This window comes from Phalacrocorax carbo, chromosome 6, assembly GCF_963921805.1.
Source record: "Phalacrocorax carbo chromosome 6, bPhaCar2.1, whole genome shotgun sequence".
NCBI classification, from domain to species: domain Eukaryota; kingdom Metazoa; phylum Chordata; class Aves; order Suliformes; family Phalacrocoracidae; genus Phalacrocorax; species Phalacrocorax carbo.
This window is the reverse complement of record NC_087518.1, coordinates 53,175,233-53,194,794: the sequence shown is the minus strand read 5'-3', so window position 1 is coordinate 53,194,794 and position 19,562 is coordinate 53,175,233. Positions and strand designations below refer to the sequence as shown.

The 19,562-nt window shown below is 36.0% G+C and overlaps 1 protein-coding gene across 12 annotated transcripts in view; it reads left to right on the top strand.

The window, feature by feature from the left end:
* The window catches only part of FUBP1 (far upstream element binding protein 1), a 36,962-nt gene that overhangs the window by 6,849 nt on the left and 10,551 nt on the right, over positions 1 to 19,562 (top strand). For 2 of the 12 annotated variants that reach the window (XR_010373459.1, XR_010373462.1), the window contains 13 exons: positions 80 to 178; positions 262 to 363; positions 959 to 1,061; positions 1,146 to 1,246; positions 1,853 to 1,994; positions 3,163 to 3,323; positions 4,215 to 4,369; positions 4,457 to 4,536; positions 7,413 to 7,541; positions 8,198 to 8,272; positions 13,697 to 13,842; positions 15,397 to 15,494; positions 16,367 to 18,972. Coding sequence is in view for 7 of the 12 variants with exons in the window: in XM_064455365.1 (XP_064311435.1) it covers positions 80 to 178; positions 262 to 363; positions 959 to 1,061; positions 1,146 to 1,246; positions 1,853 to 1,994; positions 3,163 to 3,323; positions 4,215 to 4,369; positions 4,457 to 4,536; positions 7,413 to 7,541; positions 8,198 to 8,272; positions 13,697 to 13,842; positions 16,367 to 16,414; positions 17,333 to 17,338 (1,347 nt within the window). In the remaining 5 variants the exon portion in view is untranslated. Of the gene's footprint in view, positions 1 to 79; positions 179 to 261; positions 364 to 958; positions 1,062 to 1,145; positions 1,247 to 1,852; positions 1,995 to 3,162; positions 3,324 to 4,214; positions 4,370 to 4,456; positions 4,537 to 7,412; positions 7,542 to 8,197; positions 8,273 to 13,696; positions 13,843 to 14,226; positions 14,583 to 15,396; positions 15,495 to 16,366; positions 18,973 to 19,562 lie in introns of those variants that run through there. The other 10 variants (XM_064455367.1, XM_064455370.1, XM_064455369.1 and 7 more) reach the window with 8 other exon arrangements.

Below are 19,562 nucleotides of genomic sequence, written 5' to 3'. Positions count from 1 at the left end.
ATGTATGCATCCTTTCTTAAACATGCGATAATATCAAATCTGGGTTTGAGTGGGTATTGACCTCCCTTTTGTTAAACAGGAGCGGGCAGGTGTCAAAATGGTCATGATTCAGGATGGTCCGCAGAACACTGGTGCAGACAAGCCACTTAGGATAACTGGAGACCCTTATAAAGTTCAGGTAAGGACTCCTTCAGAATTCAGAGCATTTTAAAATCCCTTCTGATGTTGCAGTACCTAAATGAACTTTAATTCTTCTTTTAGCAAGCCAAGGAAATGGTGCTGGAGTTAATTCGTGATCAAGGTGGCTTTAGAGAGGTGCGCAACGAATATGGGTCAAGAATAGGAGGAAATGAAGGGATAGACGTAAGCATGGTTGAAAAACTTGTTCACTGTATTTTGAGATGTTAACATTAAAATGCTGAGCTGGGTAATACCACTGAAAAATCTTAAACAGATTCCAAAAGTGGTTGTGGCATGTAATTATGACTTGATCATTGTTGAAATAAGTTTTATGGCTAAGTATATAATGTCACTGTAGAAATTGGAGATCGGCCTTTACAGAAGAATATTTAAGTCCACCTATTATGCAAGTCATGAACTTATAATTGTTCATCAGAGGTGAGGCTGAAAGTTTCACCTGCTAGAATTTGTATTTTAGGCCCATTAGAACTTTTGTTCTTTGATTGTGAGAAGCATAATATCCACTGGAATTGCTGCCACTATGAGAACTTGTAGTGCATAGGATCTCTTTCTTTCTTGATGCTTTCATCCAGTATTTGCTATGCTTGTGACTTGATATTAAAAAATTCACTTGAATTGAAAACACACACTTCAAAAAGCCTTAAGTGGCATAGGGCTGGCCATAGTTTACCCTTTTAATACGTGACCCTTTAATTGTGTGAATTTGGTATGAATATTTGCCTCATTGACATCTTGCCATTATTTTTTTCTCTTTAAGGTTCCAATACCACGATTTGCTGTAGGTATTGTAATTGGAAGAAATGGAGAGATGATAAAAAAGATACAGAATGATGCTGGTGTTAGGATCCAATTTAAGCCAGGTTGGTAGTATGTCCTTAAGTTTCTGTGAATTGAGTGTAAATTTACTGGATTACATATACTGGAATAGTTAATTTTTATTGCAGATGATGGAACAACTCCAGATAGAATAGCCCAAATCACAGGGCCTCCTGACAGATGTCAGCATGCTGCAGAAATTATTACAGATCTCCTTCGAAGTGTTCAGGTTGGGTAATACGTTGCTTACCATTTCAAATCTCCTGAGAGACTTTGGAAAAGACTTAAAAATTTAAAAATTAGTGTTTAACTTAATAATTTAATGGTTAAACTTCAAAAGTTTGGTCTGGAATATGAATGTTTGCTTTTACAGTTAGAGTTTTGCAAGTGTCAGGATGACAATACTGATTGGGTCATGGTAGTTCTTGATCTGGCTGGTTTTAGAGCTGCTTCTTCTGTTGTCTTGTATTAATAGCCGATATGCTGTTACTCTTGGGTGTAATTGGTGTTTAAAAGATGGTTTAAATGCTTAGTTTGAGATGAGACCTGCCACTTCCTTTACAGAAGGCAGGCAGAAATTACATCTCTGTACATGTGAAACTTTTCTGCTCTCTTCTATATCCTTTTCTTCTGTCTTTCATATGCAGAGTTGTTCAGAACATCTTTTAAGATGTAATTTAGGTCTTCTGGAAAAGATACTGCTTTAACTATCAAAACTATCTGAGTAGTAGATCAGTCTTTCCTTAACAAAAGATGTGATGTAACTAGTTGGCATTAATAATTTGTTTGCAGTAATTTTTATAGAACAGGCTAATTTGGTGCTTTTTCTTTTTAGGCTGGTAACCCTGGTGGACCAGGACCTGGTGGTCGAGGAAGGGGTAGAGGCCAAGGGAACTGGAACATGGGGCCTCCTGGTGGATTACAGGAATTCAATTTTATTGTTCCCACTGGCAAAACTGGATTAATCATTGGCAAAGGCAATATATCTTATATATATGTGTATCTGTATGTAGTTAAAAAATCTCTCAGCTTTTCTCTTTGTACAAATAGCCATACTAGAGAGGTATTTCAAGACAAGCCTTTGCAAATAGTTTCATGTACAGTAGCGCATGATACTGCTAAATCATAACACTCCTAATACTTTTTTTCAGATATTCCTCACCACAACACGTACCCCAGTAGTTAAAAGTCAAGAACCAATCAATTTATCTAACCCATTTTATTTAAAGTAATACGTACTGAGTTACATTGGTAGTGTTTGGTAGATTCTTAGATGATGTATCTTATAATTAGTCTGCATTTAATACTGCTTGATTAGCCTAGTGTTATTGTGGTTGTAACTCTTGAAACTAATTTTCACACATTCCAGTGAAGATCTTTTACAGTGGAATCCTGAAAAAAATTTTATCTGTGTGTTCTCAAATAATTTTGTTATAAAAATAATTTACTGTATGCTTCTAAGTGAAATGCTTGGGTTATCTTAATCTTTTGTCATGTGTTTTCGAGACACAACAAATAGGCTGATATAATTCAGTTCTTGACCTGGAAACTTGATTGATTTTTTTTGTTTTGTTTTTTAATAAAATGCCAAATGACCTTTGTTCTGAAAACTTTGTGCCTACTAATGATACAGGTAACATCTCAGGATCCTGTAAGAGGAGGAACTAGTTTAGGGAATTTAACTCTAGGTTAAGTGCACTGCAAAAAATGTGGGCTTTACCACCTGGTCACTTCTGGGGTTTTTTGTCACCTGTGCTTGCCTACTGCTTTATTAGGAGGTTAGGCTTTAATGTTGTATTTACTGATAACCATGGGTATTGGTTGTCACTCTGTCTAACCTTACATCTTTACACGAATGGAAAAAAACAGACAATGTTGTAGTTCTCTGCTGTTCTTTCCGAGTAAAAATATTATGGTCTTTCATCTTAAGAATAATTTATTTTTACTAGTTTATTGCAATCAAAGCTCTATACTACACAGAAGAGGCTTTTGTTTTTTAATTGTTAGAATGTTCTTGTATGGCTCTTGAGAATAGGTGTCTCTTCACTTCTCTGTCTTCAGCTTCCATTCAGTTGACTCTTTCTGGTTTGAATCTTAGTATTTTTGCTTTAATGCATGTCATAAAAGCTGTATGTTGCATTGTAGGTGGTGAAACTATTAAAAGCATAAGCCAGCAGTCTGGTGCTAGAATAGAACTTCAACGAAATCCTCCACCTAATGCGGATCCAAACATGAAGATGTTTACTATCCGTGGAACACCCCAGCAAATAGATTATGCACGACAACTTATAGAAGAAAAGATTGGAGTGAGTGCATAACTATATTTTGGTTTACAGTTGTAATTAAACAGAATAGGAAGTGAGTCTCCTTTGGAGACTTTTCTTCCATTTCACTTCCAAATTACTTAATCATTGGATCATAGTGATGTAGTAGATGCTGTAATAAACAATCATAAAATTTATAATTAATTGTAATCTGGGTTTAATATAAACATAACTTGATGCATCAAAAGAACCAAAAACTTGTAATGGGAAGAAACAGTTGCTTTCTTCAGTGTAATACAGTGTATTTTTTTAGTGATGTGTTCTTAAAGATGCCCACTCTGCATAATGAAAAATTTGACAACTTCAAAGACATCTTTGATATTTTTAAAGCTACTATACTGTGTGTTTAGTTTTTCTGCCTCAGTATGTTTAGGTAGAGTTTTAATCCAGGTTCATGCTGTTTAAACACACTGCACTTTTGTTCGTATGTGTACGCATGTAAACAAATATACTACCTGATTTTTGTACCTGATCTTAAAAACAGATTTAATGAGCAAGATTAGCCAGATTTAGATGTATCAGTTTGTTTTAAAACATGGATAGTCTTGGTTTAGTTTGTGGGTTGTTTGGTTTTTTTTTTTTAAACGCAACTTGTGGGGAAAAAACCCTATGTTTATTTGTAAAATTCTTTATTTCCTCAAGAAAGAACTGAAATGCAGCTTTTCAGTTGCTCTTACTGTCATGGTTGCTTTTAACTCTCTTCTTTAACTAGCCGTAAGCCTAATTAATCTTCAAAAAGACTCTTCTCCAGGGAAATGTCTTTATTTAAAAGCAATCAATCCGTTTTAAAGTGTTAAGATTTATGCTTCTAAACTGCCGAAAAATGGAGAACATCAAGGTTTATTTTCATCTGCATTGCTACTCTTCTTACAGGGTCCAGTAAATCCATTGGGTCCACCTGTTCCCCATGGGCCCCACGGTGTTGTTCCTGGCCCACATGGACCTCCTGGGCCGCCAGGTCCTGGTGCTCCCATGGGACCATACAACCCAGCTCCTTATAATCCAGGGCCTCCTGGCCCTGCACCTCAGTAAGTACTGCTTCAAATAGCTTCATCTCTTGTAGGGTGCCGCTGGGACTGGCTTTCACTGTCTATGTATGACTTGATCTTTTATAGCGGTCCTCCAGCTCCGTATGCTCCACAAGGATGGGGAAATGCTTATCCGCACTGGCAGCCACCAAATCCACCAGATCCAGGTAGGAAACGTCACAGTTGTAGTGCACTGTGGATATACTTTGAGTACATCCGTTTTGTCCTTACAAGTATATACGTTTCACAATTCATTTGTGTTACACAGGTAGATCTGTAAAAGCTATTCTTCAGCCTTTTCTTTACTGATTGCCAGTTTGTTTTATACTTCCCATGTGTTCCTTGTGAGATGCTGAATTCAGTTGTTACAGTTGGAATATGCTTCTTCACTAAACATTGATATTGCATCCCAATTTATGATATTTCTTGCAAGGCTCTTGGTTAACTGATTCTGTGTGAATCAGTTGATTTTTCTTACAGTGGATGTTTTAAAGTTCTTCAATTAGGCTGTGTTTTCGTTCCCTAATAGTCAATGACTCCGTATTTTAAACAGTGCTCCTTACAATCTCACTGATCCTGACTTTGCACAGTTTATGCTATATTACATATTTCTAGCTTTTGTTGACTTGTATGAGGATTGCTTCTCAGTCTGTTACAATTGTATTTTGCTCAGCCCTTTTTGAGGGGTAAAACTCTGTTGAACTGCTGTTGATAGAGTAAAACTAGGTAGGATTGTGTATTTTGAGCTTCTGCTTATAATAGTTTTGTATTTTCTTCTGAAACCCATCTTTGTAGAATCTGTTTCTTCTATTGCTGTTTACTTTTGTCAAGACCGGGGGTTTTTACTTAATTACAACTTCCCGAAGTTTTAGTATCCTGCTTTTCCTTAAGTTACATCCTTTGGTTGGACTAGAGCATATGGGGAAACGGAACTGCAGTCACAGGAGGCATGGTAAGGCTAGATGCTTGAGTCGCTTGTACCTCACTTGTTTGAGGTAGAGCTTCTTCAGAATTTCAGCCAAAAGATCTCATTTTTATTTTTGTTATAAATGGAATAAATATCTTCTGATAGCCACTGGTCCCGAGACAAGTTACATCACGGGAAAACGAGAGGGCTTTGGAGGATGTTACAGTGTACAGAGACTTCTATTCATGTTAGTGTCTTTTATATATCCTTTCTTTGCAAAGAATCATTTCTGGTTTCATTTCCCGAACTCTTATAAAAGGTAGCCCTGCATGCATTCAGTTTAGCATTTAAAAATGCCTACTGTCATTATTTTGAAGTAGAATGTTTCACAGTGACCTGAAGTCTCAGCATACCAATAGCATTACGTAATCCAAAGCCACTGCCAAAATGTTACAGCCTTTTTGTACCACCTTTTCATTTTTTATGAAGTAATTTATGTAAATAAAGATCTGTAAGAAAAATGGCAAGTATTCACCTTGAAGTAATCTTGATGATTTTAATAATCATTTTTTTAGAAATACGCTTTTTAAAAATCTAATGAAGTTTTCATATGTGCAATTGAAATTGGTGTTTCTTTTGACTAGCATTTATTTGGATGAGTTTTGTACAGTTGTCCGTGTTAGTTGCTCATTTCAGTGTAACAAATGGGTTATTTCAGTATTTTTTTCAGGGGTCCTTTCTCCAGAACCATGCTTGCCCCTTGCCATGTGAAAGTGGAGCTAGTTACAGCAGTCAGATTTCTTTGGAAATTTAATGAATCCTGCTCTGTGTTCTTCTATTTGGAGAAGTAGCTACTATGGGGAAGGAGGGGGGGAACCGAGCAATGGCTTGTTTGGTATTTGCAGGTAACCTTAGAAAATAGTACATACTAGTTTAAAACCACTGTTGTTGATGGAAACAGTGTAATATGAAAAGGAAATGGCATGTTCACATTGTTTTCTGTATGCTTATACTACTGTATGCATTTTAAGTGGTTACATCTGACTTTTTAATGCTAAATGAAATACTGCAAGAAATTTGTTGTGCTGTGGATTTCTTCTCCCTGAACACTTCTTTCAGGGGATTTCTTCTTTCTCTTCCATTAGTTACTGCCTTGCCTATTTTGTGTTTGGAGAGAAATATACTTCTATTCCCATGTATAAGTTACTCTGAAGTATCAGTTGCGTCAGTGTCTTTACGTGAAGTTCTTTCCTCATTTGGCCACATTTATTTGCAGATATTTTTATTCTTTAAGGATGCAAATAATGTTAAAGGATGCTAGTTGTGTTACAGAACACTACATTCTCTAATAGTAGATTTGCAGGATTATTGTGGATTGCCAGTGTGGTAATGTAATCAATCTCTGATTCAGCAAGAATAAGCCATTCTTAAAGGCTGTATGTGAAAAACAGAGAAATAAGGCTCTAGGAGGCAGCATTGTTTGCCTACCTAGAGGTAGTTAAAAATAAGGGAAGCATGGAGATAGCTGCAGAAGATGCAACTGTTGCTATTATTTGTTATACTAAAAAGCTTTAAGTAAACAGTGATGCTTTACAGCCACATATGGGGATTCAGGTTCTCCAAATAGTATGTGTTTCTGTATTTTACTGTTACCTTGAACTTTAACTGACAAGCATTGCAAACAGGTAGTAAGATTTGTGTTCTTCTCTTTCAGAAATACGTACTTGGCATGCCTCCTCTGCCAGTGTCGTTAGCGTGAGGTTATAGCAAAAGTAAACCCACGGAAATTGTTTGGTGCTAGAATGATTCCTTGTTGCTACCATTTAGTAACATGACTGTTTATTTAAACTTGAAAATCTGTTTATCAACGTTTAAAAATTAATAAATGACATGGTAGTAGTAAGGGTTCTAGAATGATTTTATCCCATCAGTCCTATGAAAGTATACTTTGTACAATACGCTTGTCTGAAACCTGATGGAAAATTTGTGCTAGAAAGAAAGGTACAGGATATACATGGTTATTTGGTAGAGATGGATTTTTCCTTGGAGGAAAATATGAGTGCTTAGGACAGGGAGAATTGAGGCCAACATTCTGTTCATACTACTTTCATAAATGCTTATATTTTGTTTTCATAGGTAAGCCAGGAACAGATCCCAATTCTGCAGCGTGGGCAGCCTACTATGCTCACTACTATCAGCAGCAAGCACAGCCACCGCCTGCAGCCCCTCCTGGTGGACCAGCTACAACCCAAACGAATGGACAAGGTAGCTGTTTAGTAAAATGGATACATTTCTCATTGCTGGGAGTGTAGGTGCCCCAATACTTTTTGTTGTCTTCATATATTGGGCATATTTGTTGTAAGGTTTTCTTGGAATTACAGCCTTCAACGTTGCTTTTCTCAATTTCAGCAGTAATAAGGGTAATGTATTTCTCCTGTAATAGGCTCCAAAGAGAATTTTGCTGCAACTTGGGCTGACGTAATTACATCTACATAGTGCAGTCAGTCATAAGTAAAAATGGAACAAGCCAAGCTGTTGATTTGTCATTTGCCTAAACAGTTGCATCACTTCCAGTGGTTTTAGGACAATTAAGATTATAGTGTTTAGCTGTATTAGTATAATTGTTGTGCCTGGATGAGGCTTACCACTTAAATTTTAGGTAGCATTTTGTACTGTGAGTGGTATGCGTTCCTGAATCTTAAAAACATGCTGAATGCTTGAAACAATTCTGTGTTTCTTTGTGGTGTCTTTTACTAATTGTTTAGATTTGTAGTAGCTTGTACCTCATGGGTTTATAGTGCCAGATTTAAGTGACCTTTTTTGGGATTGTTACTGAAAACTTTAGCTGATAATTTGTAAATTGTTCGATGTATGAAGCAAAACCCAGTAGTTTTACTTTGACTATTTTTGGTCTAATTCAGGAGATCAGCCAAATCCAGCACCAGCAGGGCAGGTTGACTATACCAAGGCCTGGGAGGAGTACTACAAAAAAATGGGTACGTGGGCATGTTTTTTTTGTCTTGTTGCATAGTTGAATGATTTAGGAGGCTTGCTTATCTTATTTGAGATGGTTTTTTACCCCCAAAAAACACATGCACAATCCATGTGTCTTCTGAACTATATACTGCTAGAGGCACTGAACCCTGCAGGAGAACAGACTTAAAAATTTGTTGTGTTTAAGGCATTTACTTGTACTCATGCTGGTAATCAGCTTTACAGAAATACTTTGTACATAACGAGATGTCTGTATTTGATCATTGGGAAACAGCATATTTTAACTACTTCAATCTGAATATTTTGAAGTGTGTTTTTTATAGTATATTTCATAAGTGTTGGAGTTCAACTTTGATCTATTTTATGAAGCTGTTCCTTGTCTTGTTTAGTAGTTGTTTCCTAATGCTCTTAAGATTACAGATAGTTTTGAGGTTTGGTGGGTTTTTTCTTACTTTGTGTTCCAAGTTATTAAAGCATCATAGCTAGCTTTCATTTATATCATGCCCTTTTTTTAAATAGCATTTGCTTTGCAGCACTTGACCTGCAGTTTAAACACAGTTCTTATATGTTGTTGCTAGCCTTTTCAAAATATTTTCTTGAAATGACTTATTAACCTTAAATGTATTTGCTTGTGAAGTTGATGATTTTGCAATTTTCAAGACTTGTTTCCTTATTCAATAAATTACTTGAAAGCATATGGGAAAGTCTTGCAGGTCAGTGTTTTGCCCATGGTGTCCTCCCGTGGATGTTGTAGTTGATGCAGATCTGTATACTGAGGACCAGTGGGCTTATGAATGCCAGTGCTTTCCCTGGTATCTCTGTTTGACCAGACGTGTAGCAGCATCTAGTTTGGACTGTTTGTTTGGGTGGGAGGGTTTGGTGAGATTTTTGCCTTCTTCCAACTGCATCCCATTTTCTCATGGAATATTAAAAAGCATTTGGAGTGAAGATTAATAGCATGTTTAATTCCTCTTATAAGCCTTCTATCAGGTTCATCTCAAATCATTTGCTAAGCCATAACTACCTTTATTCTTTTTTATTTTGGCACAGCATAAGTGATGAAATGAACAGAAAATATATGGTGATATAATTACTTCAAGAATTGTATATCAGACTAAGAAAATTGCAACATGGCTACCAAACGGGATTTTTAAGATGTGATGAGCCTTTCCAGTTTTCCTCTTTCTGTTTCGTTTAACTAACTTTTTTCAATTTACTGTATCTCTTAGTTCAGCTCACATTCTTCAATGCCATGTTCTGGGGATTTTTTCGCTGCCTTTTTAAGAATACTTTGCTGGCAGGGGCTCTGCTGTCTTTCTAATTTGCTGTCTCTGGAAAGCAAAGCCTGGGTTGTACCAGTCTTACATTTGTTGTAATTAAATAATAGCTAGTTTTTAAGGTGCTGGGATAGAGTTTCTGGGAGCAAGTCCAAAGAGGATTGTGAACCCAAAAACGATAGACACTGGGAGATGTAAAGAATTGCTCTTAAAACGTAAAAATAAATTCAAAGACAACAATCAAACAAGAGGACAAACAGAAGGGCAGTTCTGATCTTCATATGTTTTTCTAGTTTAAATTGAGTTCTTTGCCGGAAGAACTCCTTGTGTCTGGACCTGTGTAACTTGGCTATTTAAATCATGACAACTTTTTACTACTTCAGCATGTGGAAAATCTTGATATGGAAGATAAAATTTCTCTTAAGGTCCACTTAGAAAAGAGGAAGAACTGACCAAGTGAGGTTGAAGGGCAGAGAATTCGCCTAGAGTTGCTTTACTGGTAAATGGAGGTGGTTTAGCCCAACTCCTTAACAACAGTGTTAAGTAGTAGTAGATGATGTAATCAACAGGAGGGCTGTCGATGAGCAGGCCCGTGTGGTTTCCAGGCTCTCAAATACAGCTGTTACTGTTGGTGCTTCCTGCAGTACTGTAATGCTTCTGTCCCCGTTAACTTGTGCAAAAGGGGGAAGGTGGGAATTACAAGTCACTCACTCTTCGGCTCTTCTTTCAGATTTTTCACAGCACAGATAATTACACAAACAGCTGTTTTGGAGAACTGAACTGAAACCTGGGACTTGTTGAGCCCAACCAACTTTATTTTTGTGGCTGAAGAAAACTACTTTGATAATTATGAGGGCAACAGTACTGAGCTGAGCAAGTTGCATGTGATACTGCGCTTGATCCTCTGGATTTTCTCATACTTTGAGTATAGGTGATCTGAAAACTCCTAAAGCATTCCTGAATATTCCCCTTAAAACCACAATACTGCTTTCCAAAGTGACTTCCTACTGGTGCAGTATGATTCGGCTAATCACAGAGAACACTGACCTGTATAGAACAGTGACTTGAAAACATCCTGTTTCCCAACTCTCAAATAAATTGGCAAAGTCCATCTCCTTTTTCAGACTCTGGTTTTAGCCAGGGACTATTGCTTTGAGTAGCAAATACAATTAAAGATAAGACTGAAAAGCTAGTAAAATTACTCATGTGTACTGGTAAGTTACGGCATGTGGATCTTGCAGTTGACTCAGACCATATACTTGCTTGGTATCCTACATCATGAATTCAGAAAATTTGCTTTAAATTTCCCTTGAGTGTTACCAGGTAACGAGACAGTAGATCAGCTTTTGAATACATACAGATGCTGTTACCTTGCATCGGAGGCAGAGTACTTCCATTCTTGCCTACAAGAGCCAAAATAAAGATTTGCGTAACTGGACCCTAAAAACCTCCCACGGGTAACAGTTCCCTCTAAACGTGAAGTCATATGTTTGTAAGTCAGATCAGTAAATGATCTGTATGTCACTATAGGAGTTTGTAAATTTATCATTTAAAGATATTCTAGTATATTGTGGGCTTGATTCATAGTTAGGAGTTTCCACAATACAATAGTGGAACTGTTCTTTAATGATTCCTCAGCACTGCAGTGGGAAAGACGACAAAGAACAGTTTTATTAGAATCACCTTTGAAGATTTGAGTAGTGGAAGAACTGTAGAATCATCTGGCATGTTCTTTCTTAGCCTTTCTTAATGGGGAGGTATTCGGTGTTTTATTTTCTCTGTATGTAGCTTAGAAACCTTGTTAGTGTTCCAGTTGCATCTGGATATTAATGATGAGCGTGTACGGTTTCAGTGCAGTTCTGTACACTGAAAGGAAGTTGTGACTAAATCTGAACTGTAGGTTCAGAATTACTTGCATTACTTAGAAGAAGGATGATGCAGCTAAAATACTTTGAATTTTTACTAATCTGTTTCAGGACAAAAGTCCAGTTTGACCTCTTGGAGTAGATGTCAAACTTCCTATATCTGATTTATTATTTGAATTTCAGCAGTGCCTTGGGATAGCTGGCTGAATGTCAGAAGATCCTTGGGTCATAATTCACAAAAAATGCCTTAGCTCTGACATTCAGCTGTGCTAAATAATTTACAAGTAGAATTACTGTCTCATAGATTAATAGTGAACTTGTGAGAATATACCCTGGGATAATTCATAACCATGTTAAAAATAATTTTGGTTAAAATAATTGATCAGAAGTATAACTTCTAAGTTGTGGTAAATTATAAGTATCAGTTGCAAAATGTTATTTCGGCTCTTAAGATTTGAAGAAATTTACTTAAATTTTTCTAGAAAAACAATTGCTTTACTGTTCAACAGTGTACAGTGTAACTGTTTACTGTATAACCCAAACAGTAATGGTGAGTTAATATATCTATGATGTAAGGGGAAAACTATGGAAGTTGTCTAGAGGGTTGGAAAACAGAAGATTTGTGTTTTGAAGATGTTCAGGATAGTGGTTTGCCAAATGTTCAGATTCTCTGCTCGCACTTAAATGTGTTTGAGGATTGGGAGAATACATTTATATGTAAGAGGAGTGTGGATAACTGGTATTTGTCATGTCAGTTTTCTGTGTGAAAGTATTTAAAACCAACCATACAAAATTAACCTTCTGATACATACAAAACAGTTTGTTAGAATCTTTGATACTCCTTTTCCCCAGGATGTTGCTCAGTGGTCTTGTATCAAAATAAAAGGTGAGGTGGTTTCAGGTAGGATTGAAAACTTTCAGCCCTTGTTGTGTGGAAGAGGCCTCTTTTTCTTGAGAGCAGAACAGAGATTAGATGCACATGGAATTGTACAGGGTGCAGGCTTGCATTGTGCAAATCTATCAAATCCAATTATTTGATGTAGTGTGGTTGGATACAGTGCTTAGTTTGGTTTGTTTCTTCTGTTGTTTCTTTGGATTGGGTCTTTTTTTCCTAGTGTCCTAGAAAAAAACGGGAGGTGGTAGTTTTTTGGTAGTATCCTAATTCAGACTGTAAAACTTGGATTTGAAAAAAATAAAACTATAAGAATGTAGATCACAAAAATGTCATATCACAGCAGTAGTAGTTCTGTTTTGGAAGTTCAAGAAACTTAATTTTAAGCATTCCATATAAAACCCTTCTGTCGGAATGCGTGCAGGTGTGAGGGGAGATGATTGGGTAGAAGATAGTGAGTGGTGTTCTACTTGTAGTCAGGCATGTTCTGCAGTGGTAACTGCAAGAGCACCTTTCAGATAAAAAATTGTGAAGAAGATAGTGGTAATAAGCGGAATGTGTTTGATATTTCTGAAATAAGAGAAGGGAAAAAGGAAGTAAAGATGTCTGTAACAAACCTTCCTTGGAAGGGTGGCATGACTAAGCTCCTAAAAAGTTGGCTGTAATTTACAGGGTTTTTGATAGACTAAAGAGTCCTTGTGTATTAGTCTATTGCCTTTATACAGTTCTTAAGCTGCAAGTTTATTTGTTGGAAGGACCGTTAGTACTCAGCTGTACATCTGCGACTGTGTGTGTGTATACACATATGTGTGTACATGCTGTTATTTCTAGAGGATCAGAACTTCAGGTTGGAAGGAGAAGTTTCAAGATTATATTCTGTGGTGGAGTCACTGTTTACAAAAGTTAATGCTCTTTTTGAAACCTGTAGTTTTCAATAACCCAGCAGTTGCATTAAGAGGCCAAAACTGGGGGAGTGAATGAATTGCCATCTGGTGACTTAATTAATGCAGTCTGTATGGTAAGGTATCAGTCTAGGTGGAGTACAGAAAGTAATCTTGCCTGTTGACCTGTATTTTAGTTTAAATGCTACCAGTTCTGGTCAGATTAGATCAGCAGGCTTTAAAGACTTTTTTTTTTTTTTTGCTCTGGAAGGTGATTCAAGAGGTGGAAAAAAACTGTCTTTATGGTTCCTCAATTTTGTTTTACGTGGGATTCATTACATTAAAGTAATAGGATGAGTGGTGAGGTAAAAAAAAAAAAGCAGCCACAAGATTATTCAGAAGCCTTGAAGGAATATTGCTAGAAGCTAGATGACGTTGTTAGGCAGTGAGGTTTTGAAATCTTCTCACTGCTATTGCAGCAACAAAGCTATATAATTCCAATTACTTGTAGGTCAAGCGGTTCCTGCCCCTGCTGGGGCTCCGCCAGGTGGTCAGCCGGATTACAGTGCAGCATGGGCTGAGTACTACCGGCAACAGGCAGCATATTATGCCCAGACAAGTCCACAGGGAATGCCACAACATCCTCCAGCACCACAGGTATGAAGTTTAAGTGTGTTTTGGCTGGCTTCCGTTTCAGTGGTTATAGGTATTTTTTTGCATGTCTCCTGCTTTGTTACCTTTGGAGTATGCATCTTTTTTTCTAGCGAAATAACGATCAGAATAATTAATAGATGACTTTGTTTACCTGATAACTTGAGTTCTTTATCTATCCATATGTTTGGTGATTATGTTTTTAAAAAAAAAAAAAGAAAAAAAAAAAAGAAAAACTTTCTCCTCCCAGGGTTTTGAAAACCATGCAAGAAGCCACCACCATTTACATTAACCAATTTTTCTTTCTTAAAGGCTTCACTCCTGAGTTAGCTCGATTTAAAGGATTTTCTTTAACTTTTTGTGTATCTCTTATGTATCTCTTCTGCACAGGGCCAATAATAAGAAGTGGACAATACAGTATTTGCTTCATTGTGTGGGGGAAAAAACCTTTGTTAAATGTATGGATGCAGACGCCTTGATGAAGATCTTAATTTTGTTTGGTTAAAAAAAAAATAGTGTTTTTGAAAATGTACAAAATATCTATCACTACTGATAGGAGGTAATATTTCTGTGTAGAAATGAAAATGGTTTGTTTTTAGTATTAGTGTAGATGTACACATTCCAGCAAATGTATTTGCAATTATGTGGTCAATGCTTTGTGATATAAATGTACTTTTTCAATGTATACTTTATCACTTTTAAAATGCCTGTTTTGTGCTTTACAATAAATAATATGAAACCTCCTGTGTCGGTAAGTTGGATATGTGGGTATATAAGGAATTATAGGATTGATTTGCAACGCTGAATCAAGGTACCTGTACACAAACAAGATCTTTTCCCCCCCCCCATGAAACCTTGTTGAGTTTAAAAACTTGTCGTTAGCATGTTTTTCCCCTCTTGCAGAATAGTTGTAGCTGGAGGATCTCTTTCATTCATTGTATTTTGCTGCCTAGCACCAGTAATCTTGATACTTTAATTTTCTTTCTATTTGATTAAAACTGCATGTGTTTAAGAAGGTGATCTTTTGGCATACTTCCATTGCATTAACAGTGAAATTTCCTTTTATACATGACCACTGTTTCAGACCTGTGCAGCTGCTATAACAGATAACTTTTGTTCTTAATTGAGTACTTCAAAACTGTTCCTGCATAACTATTTTATGGATTTTTCAGACTAGTTATAAAATTTATTTTAAGTGTAATGTGCGTAAGCCTTCAGTTTAAAGTAGTGCACTGCAAAATTCAGTGTAGAAAAGTCAATGTGGTATGCATAGTAGTTAAAAAAAATTGCATCTGTCCTTAAAACGCTGTTTTGTTTGAGTGGTGGGGAGTGGTTGAGAACCTCCTGCAGAGCAGATAACTTCTGTTTTTGTAAATACTCAAATACTTGAATCAACTGATTATTTTTTTTTATATATACTTGAAACTTCTTATTGCTCTAATGCTCATACTAAAAATCTGATTCTCTTGAAATCCTTTGTTTGCTCTTTGCATATTTATTGGCTCTTTGCATATATTAGACTACATGCAATACAGTCTGTCTTGCCATTGTCTGTTGAAGTGCAGGTTTGATCCAGCCAGTATAGAACTAGCTCTATAGGGGTGAGGAGGACTGTGCTGTGTATCATCCTTGATTGTTCCTTCAAGGAGCATTGCACTGTAAGTACATCAGAATGACAAATTGATGAACTGCAACAGTATCTTTTTGTCAATGTTCCACATAATGAAAATGCCATACTTGTGTGACTATTATGTTGGAATACAGTGCTGATATCTTAGGAAATCATAATCGCTTCTTAATTCATAAACATGGGTTTGCGTATACATATACGTACACATAATATGAGCTTTGTGGGTAAGTATTCCTGAAACGTTTAGCAATAGCTAAAGAAAATCATGTTTCTGTTTATCTGAGTAATAGTCTTTTTCACTAGTGCTCCTGAGACAGCTGTATCATTCAGTGTTTTAAAGTATGCATATCATAACATTGAAGTCTTTGGAACTACTTGTTAGACAGACGTTGTCTTTGTCTTCAGATAGTTTGCAGATATATAGCGATGTAGGTATGTTTTAAGTAATTCTATAACTGTTACTTGCTTTATCTTTTGGAACACCATATTGTTGCTTTGAGAATTTAAATTTTTTTAGGGTGGCTGCACAGAGAAGTAAAAGTTAAGGCTTGAAAATTGCAGTAGTTTATTCAGGTAATTAGCAATGTATGTATTGTGCTGTAGAAATAGAAGGAATTATTTTTATCCCTTTTAAAATTAGGAGTTATTTTGGTAGCTTGAAAAAGGCTAGGACAGTATTTGCTATCTTTAGTGTAGGGTATGAAGTTTAATAGTTCAGATATTTTGCATGGTGTTTTGTAGATAACCTTATAGAATGGTGCATTTATTATGTACTAAGCTGAGCAAAATTAAATTCACTGGATTCTTTATCATTCACAAAATGGAGGCTGTTGATTTTGATTCATTTAAGGTATAAAATCTTTATTAATTGCAAACAGTGCAATTATTTATACTTCACAGTGCCTTCCCAGACCTTCCACCTTAGGTTCTGCTGCAAAAAAGCAACAGGTAAGCACAACCTAAGGAAGTATATAAATTAATATATTTCAGTACATTAATGTTGTCCCTGTGAGATCTTTGTGGTTGTGTATTGAAAAAGCAATCTGCTGCTTCCCCAAATGCATTGTTATTCACGGTTCCATTGCAGTGGAAAGTCTTTTAAGTTCTTAAACAACTGTTTCTATTTCTAGGTAAATATGTATTTTTTATTATTTTTTTTAGAGAAGATGAGTAGATTGCAGTCATTAAACTTGAGCAGAATAAGTAATTTTTGTTATTTTTCCTCAAATAGCTAATTGTTGCAATTAAAGAATCAAAACCTTTAAAAACATGCAGTAATTACTTCGGTTAGAAATGTCAACAGCCTTCACAAATGTTTTTTATAATAGGGCACTATACCCACTCAAACCCGTAAGACCTGAATATAAAGAATATGACTTTGTTGTTATCACTGAACTTGATAACTTGTCTTACAGTTATAGCGCATTAGTGGAATTTTTAGGTAACTTAGTTTGCTTATTCATACTTGACATGGTAGGAAAACAGATTCTGGAGTTTCAGAGATCAGTATGTTTTAATTGAAAGCATGTGCACCATTTAAATGTTAACAGTACAGCAAATAATATTTTATCTCTATAGCAGTCAGTGTATCCTGTTTCTTGATACTTTAACTGAATTGCTGTATATTTTGATAGTTTAAAATGTTTGTATGTCTTATAGATGGTCTGGTACAGGTTTTTGTTTCTGGTTTTTGTTGTTGGGTTTTTTGTTTGTTTTTTGTTTTTAGCTTAAAGTAAAGCAGCATCTATTTTGGGTTTTTTGTTGATTATTCTGTTTCTAAAATGTGCTGCTCCTCTTTCAAAAGTCCTGCTTATCTGTACATCAAAGAAAAATATTCAAAAATACTGCCTTCATTTTCACACACAGTGCTGAAGATGCTGCAAGCACCAAATCATAGCTCATAGAATCAGGTCCTGAGATAGTTACTACCAGTAAAGAGGAATCCTTTGAGTGTATGCCATTGGTGAGCCGATGAGCATGGACCATAGAAGGGCTCCATGTAGAAGGTAAAATTGGCAAAAACATAACAGATTTGAAATGTATCCCATACATGATGGTGTAGGGTATAATTTTTGTTTTGATCACTTTTCATTCTTTAAAGTATTATTTGTTTGACCATAAATGTTCCATAATCTGTTAAGTTTTTAAAACTGTGATTTAATAATATGAACAATCTATTCTATTTCTATTCTTCTAAATAGCCAAGCTTAGATATATTGAATTTTTGAACTAAATTAATAGTTGTGCTTCAATTTTTCTCAAGCCACTTAATATTTTCATATGTAGTTTAATATGTAACTTCATTTTTGATGTGAGAAAAGGTTAGGTGTGTACCATTTGGATTTTGATACTGTGAATTTAGTGTTGGGGTGAGTCATTTGTTCACTTCCTTTTACATGATAACTTTTTACTTCAACTGTTGTTGCTTAAATATCTTAAGTCTTTCAATTGTAAATTTAGCAAGTGGGAGGAGATAAAGAAGAAAAAGCCAGTTTGTTGGGATGTTGCTAGTGTGTGGAAGATGAGATGTTCGTGTGTTAGCATTTGAGGTGTATTGACTTCCAGCTTTCTCGCTGCTGGGCTTGCAGGCATGCTCTTTTGTGCTAAGCATAGTCTTTATTTTTCAATTCTGTCTCCAAACTCATAGTTAGGAGAACTGAAAATTAGATTATTGGAGTTGTCCCGATAGAAAAAAAGATAACTGGGCTTCCTTACAAATGCAATGAACTTGTCCAAAAGGTGTCTTTAAATGTTTCCTGCTCCCCCTCCCCGCCTTACAGTCCCACAAATTAAGTAGAATGTGAACAGTACAAAAAGTTTAAGAAGGAAGCATAATATTCAAAGTAGGAAAAGCATTTTCGTATCACTTTTTGCAGCCTATACTTCAATAGGTCATGAAATAAAATGTTGGGTGGATCATCTTCAGTCTAGTGTGATCGTAAGTCATCTATTTAAGTTGTCTGGGCAGACAGGATCATTATTCAATTGCACAGCCTATCTTGAAAATTTTCATCTTTTTATTAGTGGTGTTTATTGGATGATAGAAACTTTCTCCCCTGTTCTCTTCCAAAGTAATTTTTAGGTTTTCCATTGCATGCTGAAAGCTTTTTATTTTGCTTTTTTTCTGGAAGTGGGGGGAGGAAGGGAGGACTGGGCTTTTCAGAAAGCACACAGTTGACAGGATTCCCTCTTCCCTAGTAATAGCTTGTAAGACTCTTATGTATGCACAAATATTTCTCTTGCGTGCATGTGAAATGCCTTTTCGTCCTGAGAAAAGTGTTCTCTGCAGAAACTACCCGTGTGTAAAAAGAAGATTGGCTTTAAAAGGCAACTGTGATGGAAACAGTGTCTTAGGGAGATGCAGCTTGGACTTGAGGTAAATTGAATGCTTTACAAAAATGTGGTTTTGAGCTTGCATTGACATTGTATGTAATATGGGTACACGTTAACTGTATAATGGTTTTTTTGTATGGTTTTTCTCAATAAATGTAAACTGATGGATAATAGCAACGTTTTTGTCTTCTTTATGCTCCTATCCCTGCCTTGGTTAGTTTGAAATACCAGCTTCAGAGGAGACAGATTGCAGCAACTAGTGCTTCTGTGAATGAACATTGCCCACATGAAATGAAGCAAAACATCATACGGCTATTAGGATAAATATTCATTCAAAACATCATGCAGCTTATTTCCATTTTTTCAAGACATCTCTGAATTTGAAACTATTTTATTGAGGCAAAAGAGTGACTTCCAATAGGTAACTACAAAAAGCAGTCAGCAGATTCAGCCACAGGGAAATTAATTTTTGAAATGACTGCATAAATTTAACTTGGTGCAGCCTTACCTTGTCTTTATGTTAAGGCTTATACACATGTTCTTTAACTTAAAATGTGACTATTGATTGTAAAATTACTCCTACAGAAGCTTAAGCTAAGCTGAAAACTCGGTGTTAGCACGATGACATTAGTGTTGATATCAAGAGGTTTTAGAGAAAAATAGTAGAGCAGCCTTAGGAAGACAATGCTTAGAGATGCAACAATAGATTTATTGCATTAAGAGAGAACAAAGATTGAGAAGTTAGGCACTTTCTGAGAATATT